The sequence below is a fragment of the Lissotriton helveticus genome, chromosome 9 (assembly GCF_964261635.1).
Source record: "Lissotriton helveticus chromosome 9, aLisHel1.1, whole genome shotgun sequence".
Classification (NCBI taxonomy): domain Eukaryota; kingdom Metazoa; phylum Chordata; class Amphibia; order Caudata; family Salamandridae; genus Lissotriton; species Lissotriton helveticus.
Genome location: NC_136070.1, coordinates 800,528,288 through 800,550,509, shown reverse-complemented (window position 1 = coordinate 800,550,509; position 22,222 = coordinate 800,528,288). Strand labels below are relative to the sequence as shown.

Genomic DNA, 22,222 nt, shown 5'->3' with positions numbered 1-22,222 from the left:
CCGCCAAAGGGTGGATCTGGGGACCAAATCAAAGGCGGAGCAAGGTCAACAAACACGACATACAGACGTCCACCCCTCAGGATGACCACCTTCCAGTACACCATCTGGAGCCGGAACACCTTGTCTATTGTGCTTGTGGCCTCTCAAAAGCTCGAATGTAGGGGGACAGAATGTCATTTCTAACCATCCACTCCTGCAGTGTGCCAAGTATGACCCAACAAAACAGCTTTTGCGAGCTGTCAGTAAGACTTACGGGTTCATAATTCGATGGTTCTTTGCAGGCCCCTTTCTAATGAATGGGCATGATTTTGGCACCAGCCCATGTAGAGGGATAAGGGGCCCATTTTAGAATTGCTGCAAATAATGGAGAGACGTAAGCACATCAGATGTCAGCCTCCCTCCGAAATACATCTCCTGGAATGTTATCTAGACCTGGTACTTCATTGGGTACTATGCTCTGTTTGGCTAGACATATTTCCTGCTCTGTTCTTCCATGGTCATTGAGGGCACACCTCGGGCCGCTGCTTCAAAGATGTAAGACTCCTCTCCTATAACCTGTGTTCATCAGCCCCTGATCCCCTACCCTACAGAATCATTAACAGCGGGGGACTGTACTCTCTTCTGCACATACAGGATTGAATAATGGTCTACCCAGTCACTTTCTGAAATGTTAACATCAATGAAACAGTACCCTTCCCTAGTGCCACTAGAGATAATGTTCCAGGACCGAGGATGATCCTTGCAATTGGTAGCTTGTAGCGAGCTCTCCCATTTGTCCCACTCCCAGTATTTTTTTAGCATCAACAAGGGCCTTTTTATGGTTATGCCTGACCACCTGGATCAAGGATCTGTCTTGCGCCATTATTGCCTCAACCAATTTGGATTTGGCATCTCTGCAGGTTGTTTTGTACCCTCTGGGGCCTTAAGGCATGTACACATTAAATCAGGGTAGTCAATCATGATGTCTTTTATCGTACCCCTCATTGTAGTCTTAACCCAAATTGTAAGGCCAGAGAAGGCCGGCCCTTGCCTGCTGTGGTGGCAACCTTGGTATAGTTAGCATAGCCAACATGGAACTGGGGTTGGAGGGACCATGTCTCTTGAAAGAGGCGCACATCATTCTATTCAATAAACTCACACCAGTCCGGATGTCCTGTTTTAGATTCCAGACCCGCCACATTCCAGGAGATAAGATGGGCCTTCCAGGGGACACCTGGACCAACAATGGTTAGATACATTGGAAGATTCTTTGGCTGACCTTCAGGACTATTGGGGGCATGGAGCAAACCATTTTTTTAAAATTGAAAACCATATAAAAGACATAACATTACATCCAAATATACATCCTTTAAAATCCATCCATAACATTCAAAGGGGTAATAAATAACACCAATTAATCAACACACAACAGATCTAACAGTTAATACTTGATATGCAGGGGGATCTTAAAACACATTATCAAACCGTAAGATAGAAAGAGCTCCTAGAATCTTGCGACTTATATCCACTACCACCAACAAAACTGATCATATGACACAAAGTGTACTATCCATATTAAAAAATCAGGTTCTAAGATTCATAAAAAGCAGGACAGATTGAAGGGATACAGCAGATTATATACTCACTTTGGAGATTACAGTGAAAATGCAGTGCCCAGATCTTCTCAAATTTTTTAAGACCCCCAATTTGTGAAGCATAGGTTCATTTGCTTCTTTTAACCTGACCCATTTTACGAACCCATTCAATTTTAGACGGAATTCAATCCGTTCGCCATCTTTGAAGTAGAAGTTATCTGGCAACAGCCATGCCAATATATAAAAGTTTAGTAAGCTTCTCTGGTAACTGCAGATTTGGTTCATAAGCCCACACTATCAGTCGATCGTTAAACCCAATTGATTTCAAGCATCTGTCGCCAGATACTCAAAAATATAGTTCCAGAACTTGTGGATCAGGGGGCACTGTAATATTATATGAGTCCAGTTGGCTGCAGGATGAATATGGCACCGGAAGCACTGCCCGATTGATTGGGATAAACCTTGGCTACAAAGCAAGGGGTTCTATACAATAGCCACTTGCTAAAATATAACATCCTTCTCCAGTTAGCCTCTCTGACTGCGCTGAAATTTAAATCATTAATTGTAGACCACATATTTGCTGTAATTTCCAAATGTTCATGTTTACCCCATTTTGTTATAGCCTTGGCCTCCAGATTTACCCCTTTAATCACGGCCAAACATTTTTTCAAATCCCCCGGCTTTTTCACTACCCTATCTTTCAGCAATTCGTAGACTAACTGTTTCTGGCCACAAATCTGAAGCAAATCAAGTTTGCTAAAGAATTTACTAAGAAAATGATATGACTCTAGGAGGAGGAAATTGTTGGGGATTAATTGAGACATTTCGCTTATATTCATCCATCTATCCTCCCGGAGAAAATCGGAGAGTCTACGAAAACCAGCCTTGGATCAATTATGTGTAATTAAAAAAGAATCTCTAATACCTGCTGAGACAATAAGATCAGCTAATGGGGTTGTGACATTAATAACTGGAATAGATTACCCTCTACAAATTGCCTGAGGTTTATGAAAAAAAAATGTAAACACTTATATTTTACTAATTTAGGAGATCTAAATATTGATAATGGGCAGTGGACCTAATAAAAGTTGATAAAAAGACCCGACTGTAAACCCTGCTTGAATCTAGACATGTATTGTGCAAAATACGCAAAATAGAATTCCCTCAGATTGGGGAGGGCTAAACCGCCATTTTCCAATTTCTCATACAAGTGCTAAGTGCGATTCTGGGAATTTCTCTATCCCACAGGAACAATGTAAACAAGGAATTGAATAACACACAAGGAATTGTTGGAAAAAGGAAATTGAACAGTGGAAGCACTGACATTTTAATCAGAGCGACCCTTCCTAGAATGGTTAAAGGGAGGGAATTCCATTGTGTAAATAAGTCCTGGACTTTTCGTAGCAATGGGACAAAATTCAAATAATAAAGATCCAAAATAAATGGCAAAAATAGACCCCTAAATACCTGTTAGGATTCGAATTCAAGCACAAAAGAATGTCAGGGTGTAAAACCCTTGATGCACCCCCTCACAAAATTATTCCTGGTTTTCTTTTATCTATTGTGTAGCCACCGAACGACTCATAAAGATCAAAAGACTGGTAAGCTTTTGCCTGCACTTACTCCTCCGGCTTTATATTAAGCATAATGTCGGTGGAGTATAATTTAACTTTCCCCATGGTTGGAAGCGGAGGGCAAATATCCTCATTATTCCTGATTGCTATCGCACGGGGCTCAATGAAAAAAGTGAATAGCACCAGGGATAACGGGCAACCTTGTCTGGTTCCCCTTTTGACTTTTACTTGGCCGACCTGAGTGGCATTGATGATGATATTAGCCTCTGCATTCATATATAATTTCTCAACCAACCCTGTATTTTTGGAGGGTATGTCAAGTATTGTTAAAATACAAAATAAAGTCTCCCAAATAACCAAATCAAATGCCCTTTCGGCATATAAAAAAAGTACTAATGCTGGAATCCTCCGGGTCTCAAAGTAGTCCAGTGCCTCCACTAAGAAATGAGTATTGGTTCCGAGCTGCCTCACGGCTATAAAACCATTCTGATCAGAATGGATTAAATGTGAGGCGCTCTCATTAAAACGATTGGCTAAGAGTTTAGTAATTAATGTGTAGTCAGAATTTAAAAGCGTTATCGGGCGATATGAGTTAGGGTCCTCACTATTTTTACCTTTTTTTAATAAGCTGACTACATTCCCTTTTTTAAAAGAAAGAGGTATAGATCCTCCTTCCAGAATTGAATTTGCCAATAAAAGGAGATAATCCACGATTACACTAGCAAATGTTTTAAAAAACTCGGAAGGGAGGCCATCTGGCCCACAGACTTTAACATTCAGAAGGTTTTTGATAACCCCTTCCAGCTCTTCTTTTGTGAATGGTCTCGCCATGTTCCTTTTTTCTAAGTCTGTTAAGACAGGTAACTCATTTTCCTGGAGAAAATCTCCAGAAGATGAAATATTTATAGATTGATGTTGGCCATATATCCTCTCGTAATGTTGTACCATGATGTCGCCTACTGCTCCCAAATCCTCCAAACGGGTACCTGAAGTGGGACATCTCAGTGCGACTATTTGATTGCTTACAGCCTGTTCCCTTGCCTGCCATGCCAGAAATCTGCCTGGAAAATTGCTCCCCTCATAAATCTTTTGCCTATCCTTCTGAAATAGGGATTCACATTTAGCATAATATTTATCGGCCAGACTCTGTTTAGCCTGATCCAGCTGTCGACGGTTTGCCACAGAGGGGCTAGAAAGGAATCTATCAAGAGACTTTGCACTTTTTTCTCAAGTGTTTGTTATTCCTCCTTCCTACTCCTTGAGTTCTCCGCGTCTTTAGCAATAGCAAGCCCACGGAAAAAGGCTTTAAACGAAGCCCAGACCACATGCAGTGGAGCTGAGCTATGATTTTGCTCAAAGAGCTCCCTGATTTGTGATATAATAAAAGTGACCCAATTTTCCTCAAATAAGTATTGTTGATTTAGCTGCCATCTTTTGGTAGTTTTCTTGCATTCACCCAGTTCCAATTCTAAAATTACCAGTGCATGATCCGCGAGCCCACTCTGAAGAATATTTTGTGATTTAAAAAACAAACGCCTGGAAAATTGGGAAAAAATCGATATGCAAGAAAGTATGGAATCTCCCTGAATAGCAAGTATAAGCGATTTCAGTGGGAAATGCTGCCCGCCAAGGGTCAACAATATCAAGCATTAAGCTATAGCTTTGAACCTATTTAAAAGATTCTTGCTTTAGCTGTTTTTTTGCATTGGATGAGGAATCAATTTTCGGATTCATTAACAGATTGAAATCCCCCCCCCCACAATTAGTTCACCTGAAACTTGGATTTATGATTAAAAGAATTCCTCATATGGGGTGGGATTATCCTCTACTGGGGCATATAAGCTAGAGAGCGTCAAAGATCTGTGTCCTAAATTACAGGTGACCCAACACCATCTTCCACTTTGATCACTCACCGAATTAACTACCTCAGCCTGAAATTTCTTACTGAGAAACATTGCTGTCCCCTATGGGCTACAGAGGATGAAGAGAAACCCCCATACACTGCCCAAGATTTAAACATTGAAAAATGTGCTATTATCCCCGCTGGGATATGGGTTTCTTGTATCAGTATTACAAAGTGTTTACAAAGCTGTGCTAAAAGGTTCGGAAGCATGGCCAAATGAGGGCCAACTCACGACACAGACTTTTCTCTTTTTTTTGTTGTTACTACTAACAATGGACATTTTAGACACCCTATGTAGAGACGAAGTGACTGTATATTTAAATTCTTGTCTTTTTAACCTTTTGTATAATACTGTTTTTTATCCGCTTTTTGGTTCTTGTTTTAAAATTGTTATGGTTTTAATTAACTAAACAATAAACATTACTTACTTCCTTACTTACTTGTATCAGTATTAATCTAAGCCTCAATGGCCCTCATTTTCCTCTTATTATTAAGAGCATTTACATTAAAAGAAACCACCTTCAGTAATTCCTTATTTCCCATTTATCTTGTTTCCAATTTGCCATTTAAAATAAAAAACATGCTTCTATATTCCCTGACAGATTAAAAAGAAATTTAGAACTCCCACTTTGACACACAATATACACCTCCAGGCAAGCAAGATAACTTGTCCCCCTTCTTCCTCCCTTCTTCATTTCTAAATAGCGATGGACCGATGTATTGAAGTCTAAAATGAGGCTTTCGTTTTTTCCCACATGCTCCCTTTCCATCCCCGTGTTCCCTCCCTTGACCCATTGTCGCCCGAGCAGATGGCCGCCCCTGCTCAGAGCAAGACAACCTATCCCGCCCACCTTTCTACTGGCACAATGACTTAGTGCCTAGTACTGCGGATCAGCCCTCCTCCCCTCTACCCTCCCCTCCCCTTCTTGGGAACTTTTTTGTTAAAAAATGCAACATATTAACAGTATTTTGACATCAGAAAAGAAAAACAACAAGAAAACAGCCAAAACTAGAAGAAACAATAACAATCCACTATGAACAAGTAGTGAAAACGCAAGGCAAGATTCTCCTGCTTCAGGACCATGTTACTTCTGGGCTTGGTGGGATTCCACGGACGCTGACTGCTGTGGCCCCCGGACACGAGAATTGGAGATCATTTTTCTGGGGCTCCAGTTTTCTCACCAAGAGGGGGTAAGTGAGGATCTCGTCCTTACTCACCTTGGTTGAGGGCCGCTGGGGAGGCCACATACGGTCCCTTAAGTAAATTGGGCAGCATTTCTGGTCAGCGACTGGAAGAGGGGCTTGGTAAGCAGTACATCATGATGCGAAAACTTACCAAAGGACCTAAAGGGATTGCTCAGTCTGAATCCCCGAGTCTAGGCCAAAAAGCGAAAAACGAGTCGGCCAGGCCGCGGCGCGGTCTATACCGCGCAGCCACATTCGGATAAAATCTTCCCCTTCTATCTGAATTTTCTGAGATGGCATGTGCTGAGGCCGCTAAACAAAAACTTTATGAAGCAGCTCTGGTGGATTCAGACTCCTCCGTAAGCCCTAGTGAGATGGCTTCCTTAAGGGCAGATTCACCAATCTCTGCTGCTTTGACTAAAGTAACCACAACATCGGGTGGCATATCGGGGGAATCTACAGAGTTTAGAAAGTACCCTATTTTTTTAAGCCAAACAGGGCGGGCTTTTGGCTGAAGCCGAGCAGGAGATGGAAGGGAACAACCTCCTTTTAGCTGATAACGCGTTTGGCTTAGGCCCGGAAAATGTAAACACCGAGACTGGTAGTCATCCCTTCCTTTCCACCCTTTCATCATCAGGCGTGTTAAACCCATCAGCTGGAGAACGGTCCATGTGTCATTCTATTCCGGTGGCCCCAGAAGTGTCTATTCTGACTTTACCAGATGCATCAGTGCTAGTCGATCCAGAGGGTTCTCAGGCGGAGGACAGGTCTAATGTATCTCAGATTAACCCATCTCTAGACAGTAGCTCTTTTTCCATGCAATGGGACGCCAAGAGTCTCCTTAATTTGATTCTGGGAGACATTTGTGTGTTTAAAACCTCCCAATCAGCTGAGAACGCAGCAATCCATGCTCGCCTGACAAATATTAAGGAAAACATGGCTCAGATCCCGGCACGGTTCTCGGAGGCCGAAACCAGGATTTCTCAATTGTTATCCATGAATCTCAAAGTTGCCAGCTTTCAGGCCTAGAGAACCACGCTGGAATTTAAGTTGGAGGAGTTAGAGAACCATTCCAGGCACTCAAATCTTCTAATCCTGTGCACCCCGGAGGGCATTGAGGGTCAACAGACGCTACAATGGATAGACTCATTCATAAGGAAAAATGTCGTCCCAGAATTTAATGGTAATCTGACGATAATGAGAGCTCATCATGTTCCAGCACACCTCCCTTCTAATGGCATGGAGCAAATCATTGTGAACTATGATGGGAGACACTTCGTTATCCATTACCTCGTTGTCCGGATGTCATTCCCACAGCCTCAAGGTCACTCAGGATGGAGAACCCATTAAAACAGGCTACATGGCCGGATGCGGCCATAAGGCAATTGAGTTTTGCTGGAAGGAGGAGAGGTGGCCTGTAAATGAATCCAAGGGGGAGAGTGACTACTTTTTTTGGCAGGGGTCTGAATTGCCTTAGCACTCAGGATATTACATATGCATGCAGACCTGCGAAAGTTTAAAACAACAAAGTCCCCTTCAATATCTTTCTTAGACTGCCCCACCCACCTCCTTCTTCTGGCAATTATAATTTCATTAAATCCCTAGGCATTTAAATGCTTATGGTTGGAAAGCTAAACAGCATACTTGTTGCGAGTTTGTCCCAAGGCTCGTGCTGCCCAATCTTCATTGAAGGAACCCCAGCATAAATCAGAACATAGGGACAAGCTGCGGGGGAAGGCTCAAGTTGTTGGGCATGGGGCTTACAAATGACTAACAAGGGCCGGTATGGGCGAGACCTTAGTGGGCAGGGCAGAGGGATTGTGTTGATCTGGGATCAAGCACCAGATTGAATTACTTCATTCTTTTGGTGGGCGACAACTGTGGATGGTCTAGGTGCCTTCTCGGCTGGCTGAATAGGGATAGTGGTACCAGTAGGATGGTCACTAGGAGCTATGATCGTGAGGGATTGTAGGGAACAAGTAATGGGGCAGACCTTTGTACACTTGATGTGTTCATGCAAGGACTTATGAAAGGCAGGAAGCACAGTTTTCAAGATTATCCAGACGATTCATCACTGGTTTCAGTTTGTCTTCCAGTATTTTCCCAAAATTGTTACACAATGCTGCAAGGGTCAGGGAATCCTAGCAGTCCAATAGATGTATTTTGTCAGTTCGGCATTCTGAATTTTGGGGCAACAACATCGGAATTGGTTGAGTCCATGTGAGCAGTTGGTTTGTGGAGTTTGCAGGTGCTTTGGTAACAGTTTTTTCCCCTCTTGCTGCCATCATTCTTTCTTGTGTGTCGTTTCCTCTTGACCACTAAAATAAGGGCCTGTTACTGCAATGGGGGGTTGCCCCAAAGTGGTTCTGGATGGAGTGGTGTTTTAGAACTGATGACCGGACCAGTGGGGAATGAGACAGGGGATACACTCACTTCAGAGTTGCTGGCGCTTGTATTACCTAAAGTAAGACAAGGACCCAACGCTCTACAGTTAAGGGAAATTCTGCGTTCAGTCAATACAATCTTGTTGCTTACAATCCCAACAACCTGCTCCAGCATACTACTAATTGAGACAGAAGGACGGGCAACATTACATCAATCTTTGTGTTTCCCTATGGTTATTTGTCAAAGTGTTCGCCAAGCCAACCAAGCCACCAGACCAAGTTGTAGGAAGGAAAGGAGGGAAGGCCCTACCCCAGCAATGCAGCCAAAAGGGCCCAACTGCAGAGTATTCAAGAAGGTCAAGGCGATTAATCTGACCAACTGGGAGTGTCCAGCTCTGCATGTGATGAGAAAAAAGACAACAAAGGTCAGAATCAGTAAATCAGAAAGGCCCTTGCAGGGAAGAAATTAACCGCTGAAACTGAAACTTACCTCCACCCCTGATACTGCTGTCTCCTCCACACCACACCACTCATGCCAGTATAGTTTAAGAAGGTATGAAATCTCAGAGTGGATCACCTATTATCAGACTCAACACTATGGCCTCAGTACTTTACGTTAGAGTACTCTGACAACATAGGGCTTGAATGTGTTGTTACTCCTATAATCATTTTCATCCTCTAGTAGACCACCTCCCGATGACTTCACCAGTAACCAGACTCCTTCCCGTAAAACTCCTATGTCGGGCATTACGAGTGCACTGAACACCAAGCAGGCACCAGGTTGTGGTCACCACTCTGCCCTGCTGTACTCCTAGACCTACTCACCTCCGCAAGGGAGCTAAGTGCAGGGACAGTAAGGGCACCACTGGCTGTGCATGCCCCACCTTGGGATTCAGGGCTCTGGATGCGCAGGGATGCACTGGAATTCACTGGGCTCCCTTGGTCACCTGGCTCACGCACAGGTCACACAGCTCAGGAGGAATAGGGTCAAGAGTTCTCCCTTGCCAGTTCTCCCTTGGTGCCTGGCCTCAGTAGCAGCAGCAATGCAATGCTAGCGGTAGTTGCAGTAGTGACCGTGATTGAATAGTAATTAAATGGGCTGACCTGGGTACGCCTGACTCATGCACGTTTGCTGCTTACAGCATATGGCCCCCTCTCTAAACACGCCTGTCAGAAAAGGTGGCAGCAGTGATGAAAGGCAGGGAGATCAGACACAGCTTTTTCCACTGCAATACTCAGATGCCGTGTGACATAGGTGTGTGGGTGAGCATGTGAGCAGTAACGATCCAGCACACTTTCAGGTTTTTCAAAAACAAACTCCAAAAGTGGGAGTTTTTTTTCAAAGAACAAAAAACTAATGGGGGCCATTATTCCTTTTTCCTGTCTCTTACTGCCAGGTTTTTCCTGGCAGCGACGGATAGGAAAAAAAGGTATTTCACATCCACCTTAAATAGGGCAGATGGTGGAATGTTCTGCCTCTGACCTGTGACTGGGGGTAAGTGTCTGAAAAATGTCAGCACTCCGTCCATCATCTCCTTGTGTTTGCTTTGTTCGACCTAAGTTGGCAGGGTATGCCCAGATGTGGGTCCCTTACTCACTTTGTCACTGGATTCAAGCTAGCCTGGCTGATGAGGGTTCTTAGCCCGAAAAATGTCCCAGGATGCTTGTTTCCAGTCCGGGAAGACATGGCTTGGCAGTTTGGGCTGGAATGGTCCCATGAGGCACAAGGTCATGACTGATTTGTAGATAACTGTGTCTGAACTGGGGTGGCGAGGTGAGCTAAAGAACGATGATGGATTCAGCCCAGTTCTGTGACAGGGGGTGAGTGTCTGAAAGGTTTTGGCGCGCCACCCATCATCTCCTTGTATTCGCTTTGTTCGCCCTAAGTTGCCAGAGTATGCCCGACATGGGTCCCTTGCTCACTTTGCCACTGGATTCAAGGTAGCCTGGCTGATGAGGGCTGTTAGCCCGAAACGGACCCAGGAAGATTGTTTCCATCCAGGGAAGCAATGGCTTGGCAGTTTGGGCAGGACTGTTCCTTTGAGTTTCAGCGCTTCGCCTATCATCTCCTTGTGTTTACTTTGTTTGCCCTAAGTTGGCAGGGTATGGCCAGACGTGGGTCCCTTGCTCACTTTGACACTGGATTCAAGCTAGCCTGGCTGATGAGCGCTGTTAGCCCGAAACCGGTCCCAGGATGCTTGTTTCTGGTCCAGGAAAGACATGGCTTGGCAGTTCGAGCTGGACTGTTCCCATGAGGCACAGGGTCAAGACTGATTTGCATATAGCTGTGTCTGAACTGGGTTGGCAAAGTGAGCTAAAGAAGATGATGGATTCAACCCAGTTCTGTGACTGGAAGTGGATGTCTGAAATTGTTTCAGCGCTTCATCTATCATCTCCTTGTGTTTGCTTTATTTGCCCAAAGTTGGCAGGGTATGCCCGGACGTGGGTGCCTTGTTCACTTTGACACTGGGTTCAAGCTAGCCTGGCTGATAAGCGCTGTTAGCCCGAAACCGGTCCCAGGATGCTCGTTTCTTGTCCAGGAAAGACTTGGCTTGCCAGTTTGGGCTGGACTGTTCCACTGAGGCACAGGGTCAAGACTGATTTGCATATAGCTGTGTCTGAACTGGGGTGGCGAAGGTTTGCATTGTTCACTTCAAGTTGGCAGCGTATGCCCAGACATGGATCCCTTGCTCACTTTGCCACTGGATTCAAGCTAGCCTGGCTGATGAGGGCTGTTATCCCCAAACCCATCCCTAGATGCTTGTTTCCGGACCAGGGAAGACATGGCTTGTCAGTTCGGGCTGGACTGTTCCCATGAGGCACAGGGTCAAGATTGATTCGTATATAGCTGTGTCTGAACTGGGTTGGCAAAGTGAGCTAAAGAAGGATGATGGATTCAACCCAGATCTGTGACTGGGTGTGAGTGTCTACAAAGTTTCAGCGCTTCATCTATCATCTCCTTGTGTTTGCTTTATTTGCCCAAAGTTGGCAGGGTATGCCCGGACGTGGGTTCCTTGTTCACTTTGACACTGGGTTCAAGCTAGCCTGGCTGATAAGCGCTGTTAGCCCGAAACCGGTCCCAGGATGCTTGTTTCCATTCAGGGAAGCAATGGCTTGCCAGTTTGGGCTGGACTGTTCCACTGAGGCACAGAGTCAAGACTGATTTGCATATATCTGTGTCTGAACTGGGGTGGCGAAGTGGGATATAAAACGATGAAGAATTCAACCCAGATCTGTGACTGGGGGTGAGTGTCTGAAAAGTTTCAGCGCTCCGTTCATCATCTCCTTGTGTCTGCTTTGTTTGCCCTAAGTTGGCAGGGTATGCCCAGACGTGGGTCCCTTGCTCACTTTGCTATTGGATTCAAGGTAGGTTGGCTGATGGTGGCTGTTAGCCTGAAACCAGTCCGAGGATGCTTGTTTCCAGTCCAGGGAAGACATGGCTTGGCAGTTCGGGCTAGACTGTTCCCATGAGGCACAGGGTCAAGACTGATTTGCATATAGCTGTGTCTTATCTGGGGTGGCGAAGTGAGCTAAAGAATGATGATGGATTCAGCCCAGATCTGTGACTGGGGGTGAGTGTCTGAAAAGTTTCAGTGCGCCGTCAATCATCTCCTTGTGTTTGCCTTGGCCCTTTCTTACTGCCAGGTTTTTCCTGGCAGCCACCGACAGAAAAAAAGGTATTACACATCCACCAAAAATAGGGTGGATGGTGGAATGGCCAGCCTCTGATGGCCCTTTCTCCGTTCTGTCATTGAAAGAAGTATTCTGTCCAAGGTTTCAACAGCTACTCTGCCAACTGAATACTTAAGGGATACTCAGTCCTCCATTATGGGCCCTATGTTCTTTGCAGCTCAGTTAGAATTGAAAATTAGTATTATTTTCTGTATCTATGCTCTGCGACAATGAAAGCGTTGGCTTTCCTGTTTGTCTCTGCTCTGTGAGTATGTATGCCAGCGGGTCTCTTCTAACCACTTGTGAGAGTAAGAATCTGTGATTTTTTGCTTCTTTCTACTCTATGAGGATACTGTCCACTCTGTGTATCTGCTGCTCGCATATACACGGCTGAGGCTTTCTGCCTGTCCCTTCTCTGTGAGAATCAGAGACTGAGATTCCCCATCTACCTCTGCTCTATAAGCGGAAGATGCTTGTTTGACTGCCTATGGGAGCTGTGGTGTCCTGTTTGGTTTTTACTCTGTATACATGTCAGTCTCAAGCTCACTATGTGACTCAGTCCTGGAAGAAATTAATAGAAGAACATCTTGAAAATAATCAGAAGTTGTTGGTCCATTGGGGATGCTGGGGCGATGCCCCACTACCATCTAAAGAAAACGAAACTGTTCACTGCTGCTCGTGCAGCAGGATTTTAAGCAGAGGGACTTTTATGTTTACTTTGACAGGCCTGCTCTCCTGATACTGTTATGATGGTGCTAATGCCCCCAAAAGACTCTCAGGAGGCAGTGGAATATTTGATAAGGGCTTTATTGTTTTAACAGGAGAGCGCCGGGCGTCCGGTGCTCTCCGATGCTTTCTGCCGACTCCGCGCTAATCGCAGGTCTCACAAAATGGCCTCCGCGCGTGCTGCATCATTACCCACCACGCGGCGTCTAGACCGCAACTCTACATATCTCCCTTTTTTCCCATTAACACAGAAAAAAAAAGTCTTATGGCAAAACATCTCATCTGCCTTCTCCTAGTTCAAAGTCTCGAAATCTGGTAGGCCTCACCACTGCTCGGCCTGCCCATGTGCGCCTTACCGGAGTGGTGGAGACATCTCTGGATCTGTCTTCTGCCGGGCTCACTACCTTGTTTTCATTTGCGCAAGGGCTTCCTCTCCTCGGGGTTTCACTCTCCTCTCCCAGATGTTCTCCTGTCACGGGATATCCCCGTCTCCGAACTCCCCGCTGCTCACTCCTGCTCCAGAGCCTTCTTCTCCATCTTGAAGTGTCTCTCTACCTTCTGGTGGTACTTGGTCTTCAGATGTCCTCCCGTTTCCTTCATTAGACCATTGTAGGATCTTGTTGCATTTGGCCATGAGGTCTTGGGACCATACATTTCCATCACTCAGCAACGCTGCTCTGTCATACACCTCCTTCACCTGCATAGGTTGACTGTATTTGCTATCGCCTTTCTTCCGCAGTACGACTAGCTTGACTCTAACCCATTCTCCTCTCTCAAGGGCTGCTTCTTTCAGATTCCTTCTCCGGTTATACTGTTCTGTGTATATCCTTTGAGCATTCTCTAGATTATGTTGCACTACTGCTGGCGACCATTTTCTGGTCACTATCTTTTCCTTCCATGCTAGGTTGTCTTTAGTAAAGGGATCACGCCCTCTTAGAATCTGGAAGGGGCTGTACCCTGTGCTCGTGGGGGTGATGCGGTAGGCCCACAACATGCTTTGGACCTCCTTTTCCCAATCTTTGCCCATCGTGATGGCTGCTTGAATGGATCCCATGATGACCCTATTGAACAGTTCTACTAGTCGGTTTCCGGCCGGGTGATATATGGAGGTGTGCTTGGTTTTGATGCCATTCCTCTCCATGTACTTGTAGCACTTCTCCGAAGTGAACTGCGGCCCATTGTCGCTCAAGATGGATCTGGGGATGCCCTCCCTGAGGAAGGTGGCAGTGAGGAACTGAAGCACTGTTTCCGTGTCCATTTCTTCCTGTATGTGCACCTCCGGCCATTTCGAATACCTATCAATGAGAACGCACATGTATTTAGACGTGCCCTGGGTGTCTAATACGGGTCCTAGGATGTCTATAGACACTTCCTCACAGGGATTTAATGGGCTGGTAAATTTTCCCAACGTGAACTTAGAAGTGTCAGGGTTTTGTGGAGATCCATTCCCGGCCACCAGTACATTTGTTTCGTTCACATCTTCGTCTTTACTATTCCTAGGTGCCCTTCATGTAAGACCGCTAGGAGATGGGGAATCAATGTTGACGGGGGAACAACTTTGTCTCCTCTGTACAAGAATATCCCTTTGTCTCCTATAGATAGTTCCTCCCGCACCTCATAGAACTTCCTGAAGGCTGGCCGCAGATGTTTCTTTTCTGGCCATCCTCGTAGCAGGTATTCCTTGACCTCTTCTATGTCCAGGTCTTCTCCATATGCTTTGGTCCATTCCTGGTTACTTATCACTCTCTCTGGGTCTTCTGTAAGAGCTACCATGACGTCACTTTCTTCAACACTGCTGGAGGCTTCATCCATCGATGAAGCCCTGCTGAGATAGTCAGCTACCTGGTTTCTCTTTCTGGGGATGTATTCCACGTCGTAACTGTAGTATAATAGTTTCAAAGTCATTTTAGCAATGCGAGAGGTAGCACATGCATGTCCACTAGATGTGAGAATTTTGACCAAGGGTTTATGATCAGTCTTGAGATGAAATCTTGTGCCCCATAGGAATTGGCGGAACCTCCCCATGGCCCACACTACTGCCAGAATCTCTTTCTCTATCACACTGTATTTTTGTTCTGTGGGCGATAGGGCTCTCGATGCAAAGCTGAGCGTCTCCATTGTTCAATCTTTCCTTTCCTGCATAAGGACTGCTCCTAATCCTTTCTCGCTGGCGTCTGTTGTCAACACTGACCTCCGTTAGGGTCATACCCTTGTAGCGGTACCACGGTGCTGATAGCGTCCTTTAGGGTATCAAACTACCTTTGTGCTTCTTCTGTCCAATTGAACACCGTCTTGTCCCTTATGAGTTGTCTTAGGTGGTGGGTCTTAGTGGCAAAGTTTTGCACGAATTTACTGTAGTATTCAGCCATCCCTAGGAAGGATCTCACTTCCTCCTTGTTGTTTGGTGCTGGTGCGTCACAGATCGCCTTCATGTTGGCTCGTTTGGGTGTGATGCCTTGTTCTCCAATTTCATGCCCTAGGTACGTGACCGAACTCATTCCGAACCGGCACTCCTCCCATTCTGCTGTAAGGCCATTGTCTTCCAGGACCCGAAGTACCATGTCTAGCTTCTTGTCATGGTCTTTAAGATCTTTCCCCATCACCAGTATATCGTCCTGGAAGTACTACACTCCCTTTGAGGTCTTTGAACAATCGGTGCATTAGTTTCTGAAACACCGCAGCCGCCAATGCTAGACTAAAGGGCATGCGGCTGGACTGGTAACACCCGAAGGGTGTTATAAACAATGTCAGTTTCCTACTGGCTGGGTGCAGGTCTATCTGATGGTATGCTGACGTAAGATCGATCGTGGAGAACCATTTTACCCCTTTTGTCCTCGCCAGCATCTCTTCAATCCGTGGTAGCGGGACCTTTTCCACAATAATGCATTTGTTGAGCTCGTGCAGATCCACACAGAGCCGGACTTTGCCGCTGGGTTTAATGGCCACTACCAGTGGTGCCAGCCACTCCAAACTGTTTATTGGTTCGATGATTCCGTTCTCTTCCAGTCTGTGTAATTCCTGCTGTACCGCTTCCTTTACTGCTATGGGTATATTCCTTACTTTGTGGGACGCTGGCGTAGAGTTCTCCTTGAGGGCTATCCGATGCACGAACTTCGCCAACTTGCCAACCTTCCCGCCAAATACCTTGGGGAATTCACTCTTCATCCTCTCTAAGTCCGGCACGTGCCCCGTATGTGTCATTAGTACCTGCGTGTCTCCTCCTGGATCCAACTGTATACCTAGGTCACCTTGATCCATCCACCCTAGTACCAATGGGCCCTTCTCTGCCACGTACAACTTGCACTCAGCGCTCCGCCCTTTGAACTCGAAGGTTAAGATTCGATATCCGACCATAGGGATGGGTTCTCCTGTGTAGGTGACGGCCATCCCTATGATGTCTGGAGGTTCTAGTCGTGAACCTAGACCCGGTCTGAATTTCTCATTCCATACTGTTCTTTGGATGATGGTGTACGGGGAGCCCGAGTCTGCCACCATTTTAATCTGTACTCCTTCGATCACCATCTCACATTGTGGTTTGCGGGATCGCCTGCACTCGATGCCCAGTACTTGACCTTCCACACACAGCACATTGTCTTCTTCTTCTTGTTCTCCGTCTCCTCCTTCTTCTTGACCCTGCTCCACATACTTCACCGTGGGCCTTCTCACCTTGCGACGACACACCTTTTCGTAGTGTCCCACTATGCCGCAGAACATGCATTTCGCTCGGAACGCCGGACATCGTTTGTCGTGGGCTGCATGGGATAGGCTTCCACACCGGTAGCATGCGTTTGCGCTTTCTCTGTTCTGTCTCCTCTGCTGCGTTGGCTTCCCTGTCCATCTGTTCGGAACTTTGCTTTCCACCGCCGTGGTTTTCTTCCTTCCGGTTGGTTCAGCTTCATCTACTTTATTGACCATGGGCCTCTGGGTGGCTTCTCTTATCACCGCATCTGCGCATCGTCTGGAGAGCTCTGCTTTTTTCACCATGGCGATTACCTCTTTAAGTGGGCGTCATCGTTCACCCACAGCTTGTCCTGGATCTCCTTATTTGTGGTATGCATGACCATCTGATCCTTTATGAATTCATCATGCAACGCCCCGAATTTGCAGGTTATCGCTAATTTCTTGAGTGCGGCTACATAATCGTCTATTGATTCACCCGCCTCCTGCTTTCTCTGCAGGAAATTATATCTGTCAATGGATGTGCACACAGCCGGCCGATAATGGTTGTTCAGATCTTCTATTGCATGTCTGAAGCCATCGTCGTCTGCAGCTGGCCTGGGGGCGGGCACTAGGTTCTGGAAGACTCAGATCCCTTCCGGGCCTAAGTTGTGCAGAAGTATCCTCCTCTTCCTCGTGCTGGGGAAGGCTTCTCCGTTTTCATCTTCCAGAGCTTCTATATAATTCATAAAGTACTCTCTCCAGTCCTCCCACTTCATCAGGGGTTCTCCCGGTTTGGGCAAGAACGGGATCGGCATCGTCAGTGAGGACGCCTGCGCACTCATTTGGGCGCGTCTTTCTGGAACCTCCTGACCTTTGGGGCTGCCTGGCGCACTTGTGCTCTCACCTTGCGCCTGTGCCTGTCGGGGTCCTTCTGCGCCCCCATTCTTCTCTCCTCTGTGACTCCGCCAGGGCCTCAATTGTCTTCTGGCGCTATTCCTTAGGGTGGTCCTCACCGTGAGGTGTCCCCTTCCCTCTCTGGTTGCACTCTTCCCCTCATATCTGGAGCTCTGCTTTCCTCCTGCTACTCGTTTTTCCTTGGCCCTGCGCCGCTGCCACGCTCTCCTGCTGGTTATGCCCAGTAGCTGCTCCACTCTTGGTTATTCCACCTGGTGGCCCCCTTGTTCTGTGTCAGCCTCACTCCTTTCTGCTGGGTTCTCTCTGTAAGGGTCCGTTTTTTCCTTGTCCCAGGTCCCAGTCTCGTCGCCACTGTTATGATGGTGCTAATGCCCCCAAAAGACTCTCAGGAGGCAGTGAAATATTTGATAAGGGCTTTATTGTTTCAACAGGAGAGCGCCGGGCGTCCGGTGCTCTCCGATGCTTTCTGCCGACTCCGCGCTAATCGTGGGTCTCACAAAATGGCCGCCACGCGTGCTGCGTAATTACGCAATGCACGGCGTCTAGACCGCAACTCTACAGACACCTTTAAGTGTCCATGTCAACTCACAGAGCGGTAGACAGCAGGAGTCAAAATGAACTGCACGTGTTAGGGGCACTTTTCATTTCAGCTCCGGTCTCACATGGGCAAGGCATCAGACATGCTGTGCATGCTCAGTGCAGCGCAGCATGTCTAAAGATAGCGTCCTCCTCCGGCGGTGACGTGGTTTTGACACAGTCGCCCTATGCCCTGTAATATGCCAGGATACAGCCGAGTGAAAATGGGCCAGCCCCCAGTCATATCCTGCGTTCTGATTTGGCTGTCAGCTCCTGATCTAAAGACAGGTTGCCTTGGACTGACCATTGAAGCAGGGGAGAGGTACCATAAAGAAGTTGGCCAGGAGTAAGTTGACTGGAAAGGTGGCGTTCAGATTAGTTTAATTTTAGTTAATTTTGAGAGTTTTCCTCATCAGTGACAGGGTGCATGAAAAGTACATAAAGTCATGTTAAAATATGCTTTTCTTTGTCTTTTGAATGTAATGTACTGTTAACTACAGTTAGCATTGTGTGTCTGTAGTGACCCCACTTAACCTTTTAGCAAGCTAAACATATTTAACTTTCTTTCTCCAGTTTTGATTTACCAAGGATTAATTCTTACCAGGGACAGCTTTAGGACGATGGAACCAGGGTAGCCTCTCCCGGTTCTGAGTTGGTTGGGGGGGAGGGGGTGGGGGTGCGGGGTTGGAATGATGTGTTTAAAAATAACCTGGGGGTTTAAAAGCAACTGCTGCAGAGTTCCTTGTGTGTTCTGCAACTTTCAGGCAATAATAAAAATGCCAAGATAAGTCTGGTGATTAATATTTCTGCTGGTGAAAGATCAAAATCTTGTCTAGTAGCAGTTTTGACACATAATAAAGTAGAGGAGAGGGCTCATCTGCCGGCTGCTATGAACGTGTACCATGCAGAACACAGTATTGAGTGTGAGTAAACTATAACTTGGGGTAGGCAGAACTTGTGGCGTTTTACCCCACGGAATTCTATGGAATTAACTAAAAACTCCAGGAGATTTCACGGAGTCTGTGAGCGGCGGAATTCTGCCCCGCCTGGTACACGTTTGTATGTAACTCTCCCTAACGTCAAGAGAAACAGCTCTTGCATTAATGGAGAGGTCCAGCTCCACGTGAAGTCCACAATTAGAGCAAGGCGAAGGGAAGTAGAGAGTAGCTTTGTTAATATCGAGCACAGGGAGTACGCCACTCTGATGGCAGCAGCATAATATACATAGTGCCGATATCGGCAACCCCTGCTTAGCAGTAATTACTTGTGCTGTATAAAATAAACAGTCCACACACATTTTTGGTTGGAAAACAGTTTGCTGCAGGTTTATTACATACAAGGAGTATGCCAATTTGGTGGATTATCTTACGGGCGATCCAAGGGTAGGGATCAGTGACTAACCTAAGCTGCCCTGCCCACCTGATGAGCCAAACTGCATCGTGGCCAATCCAATCGGTACTACCATTTATGTGGGGATTATCCCCATTACATATCATGGACCACCAGTCCATAACATTTACTCATGGGGCGGAGCAGAACCAGGCAAGCCCCCAGTTGCTCAGGTTTACAACCGCCTGAAGGACTAGTGGCTGCCAGAGTTTTCAACCAGGGTCCTGTCGTAAAGACTGCTGGGATTTTGGCATAATGCCCCCTTATTATGCTAATGAAAGGGTACCCCTCATACCAATCAGCCTCTGAGTGCCCTGTAAGTCCGTCAAAGCCCTGGATGTGGCTGCCATCATATCAAGCCACCCTCCCCCCTTCAAGGCATGCTCCATATTTACCCCATCGTAGGAGAGTTTAATGGCCTCCACTTAAATTGGGAACAACTGTTCTCTGTTTTAACCACCGCTTTATTTACCCATCCGTAAGCATGTTTGATGCCCTTCCTGGAATTGAAACAACTGCTCTCTACTTTAACCACAGTTCAGGGTGAAATCCCTATGGTGCACTGTGCCAATAAGAGCCTACTTGTTAGGTGTTGATGGATCGTGTATTACCCATCACTGCCCAGTCACTGATTTCAGAATATGCTGGAAATCATATCGCAGTTCACCTCTCAGGCAAACAGTGTATTTGTTAAAAAGTTATTGTTTGTGGCCAACACCATACCCTTCTCTGCCAGCTGGCCTCTTCCAGTATAGAAGTACCACGCTGGCCAGAATTCTTACCCAAACAGGAATGCAAAACTACTGCTCTTTATAACCATGGTTATGTCTGATATGATCCATTTTAGGGTTGACTAAGCCCTTGTTTACCCCGTACATGATTATTCCCAAAACTGGGGGTTCGAACTGATAACCGTGTACCTCATCAGCAGTGGGAATTTACCTGCTCCTTCCAAATTTGAAAGCACACCTTTACCCATCCTCTCACTTTTCAGGGTGCACATCTTTTATAGACATGGACAAAAGGAAAACCTATTGAAAACCCACTCTATTGCAGTTTCCTGCCACTGTACCCATCTGCCCAGATGTGGGCACATGCAAATGACTACAGCATTGCCTGTGCACCACCCTACCCTCTAATGCACTAAGGTGAGGGAGGGGAGCCCTGCAGCCCCAGTATTCTGATTATTCCATGACCATCTTGCATGCAGGCCACCACCATCTGACTGCTATTTGGGTGCTGTGTTGCCATGCTGATGTCCCCAACCTGGCATAAGTCGTCCAATTCCAAACTTCTACTAAAGTATACCAGGAGCCAGCAAAAGGGTGGGAACAGGAGGAGAACCATATGTACAGTTCCCTGCCCTTTCTCAAATAAATGGAGACAATCTTTTACTGTCTTGTAGCCTTTTTGGTCTCTAACCCAGCGTTTTCCCCAACTTTTGGAACCATAGCACACTTCTTAGCTGACAACTTCCACAACCCGCCTAGCAGCAGGCGAGTAAATTCTAGCTTACCTGAAGCAACCCTCTGTGGTGTGGTATGAACTGCTAAGACTGTGCAACTTGTTTACGGAATGCACATACTTTGCTGGCTTGACCGGACATGTGCACAGACAGTCTTATTGGTAAATGATGACAAACAAGTTAACGGTGTCAAATCTAGTTTCTGTAAATATTTGTCTCTTGTGCATCTGCCAGTGAGTACTTAGATTTGTTTTAAAATCTTGCCTTCTTCACAGCTGAGTGAGCCCATTCGATGAAAAGGAGCTTGCTCACTAGATTTATCCCCGTAATTTATTGCCATCTGGCATCATTAAAGCCCTGCCTATTCACTGGTTTACCTCCTAGTACCCATCTACTTGGTGATACAATACATTTTACTAAGCAAGCTGGCAGTCTAGCGTTGCCATCCCCCATCAACGCCCCATTGTAATCACCCTCCACCCTCCTGTATACCACATGTAGGATCCCTGTAGTAGAAAGGGTGTGACAATGTCTTGCAAGAGTGGACACAGCACGCAATATACGTTTGTGACTGACCTCACCAAGCTACATGCCTGCCCAGCTTCTGGTGCTCATGAACGAGTAGCTTTGAGGAATGCATGTATATAATGACCAAAAAGACACATCTAATCTGCAGAGATAAAATGAGGTATGCTAACCTGATCCAAAATCTGCTTCCCCCTGCTCCTGAACTGGGAACATTTTGCATGGAGGTACTTCTGGTGGGATAGCCTAACGAGAACTGGTTTTTTTTAGAGTTAGGGAAATACTAGGCGCACTGCACACGGTAGTGTAATGGTACTGATAGGTCAGGGTGCGAATAGGTGAGGGGATAAATGCCCTAAACCCCTCCAAGTGTGTGCAGAGCACACAACATACATAGACAACAACAAAAACCTAATGCACACCAATACTAGACAGTATAGAGAAAGATGTCTCAATGGACATAAGTATGTACACGTAACAACATTCGCAGAAAAGGAAAACGAGGGTGATGCGCTTCCTCTTTTATTGCATAGATGGCCAGCCGACACGTGTTTCGTCGTCAAGCGGTAACAGTGCTTGCACGACTCCTCAGGGCTGGGGAGGATACAAAATACATAATGGAATATAATGTCCACATGACATTTTACGAAGAATTATTTCATGATTATTTGTGT

General features: G+C 46.2%; 1 protein-coding gene across 1 annotated transcript; it reads right to left on the bottom strand.

Annotated features, from left to right (window-relative positions):
• Nucleotides 1-15,273: 15,273 nt before the first annotated feature.
• On the bottom strand, nt 15,274-15,579 carry LOC144783290 (uncharacterized). The gene has a single exon (XM_078662341.1). The coding sequence runs from the start codon at nt 15,577-15,579 to the stop codon at nt 15,274-15,276; it is 306 nt and encodes a 101-aa protein (XP_078518467.1).
• Between the last annotated feature and the right edge of the window lie 6,643 nt (nt 15,580-22,222).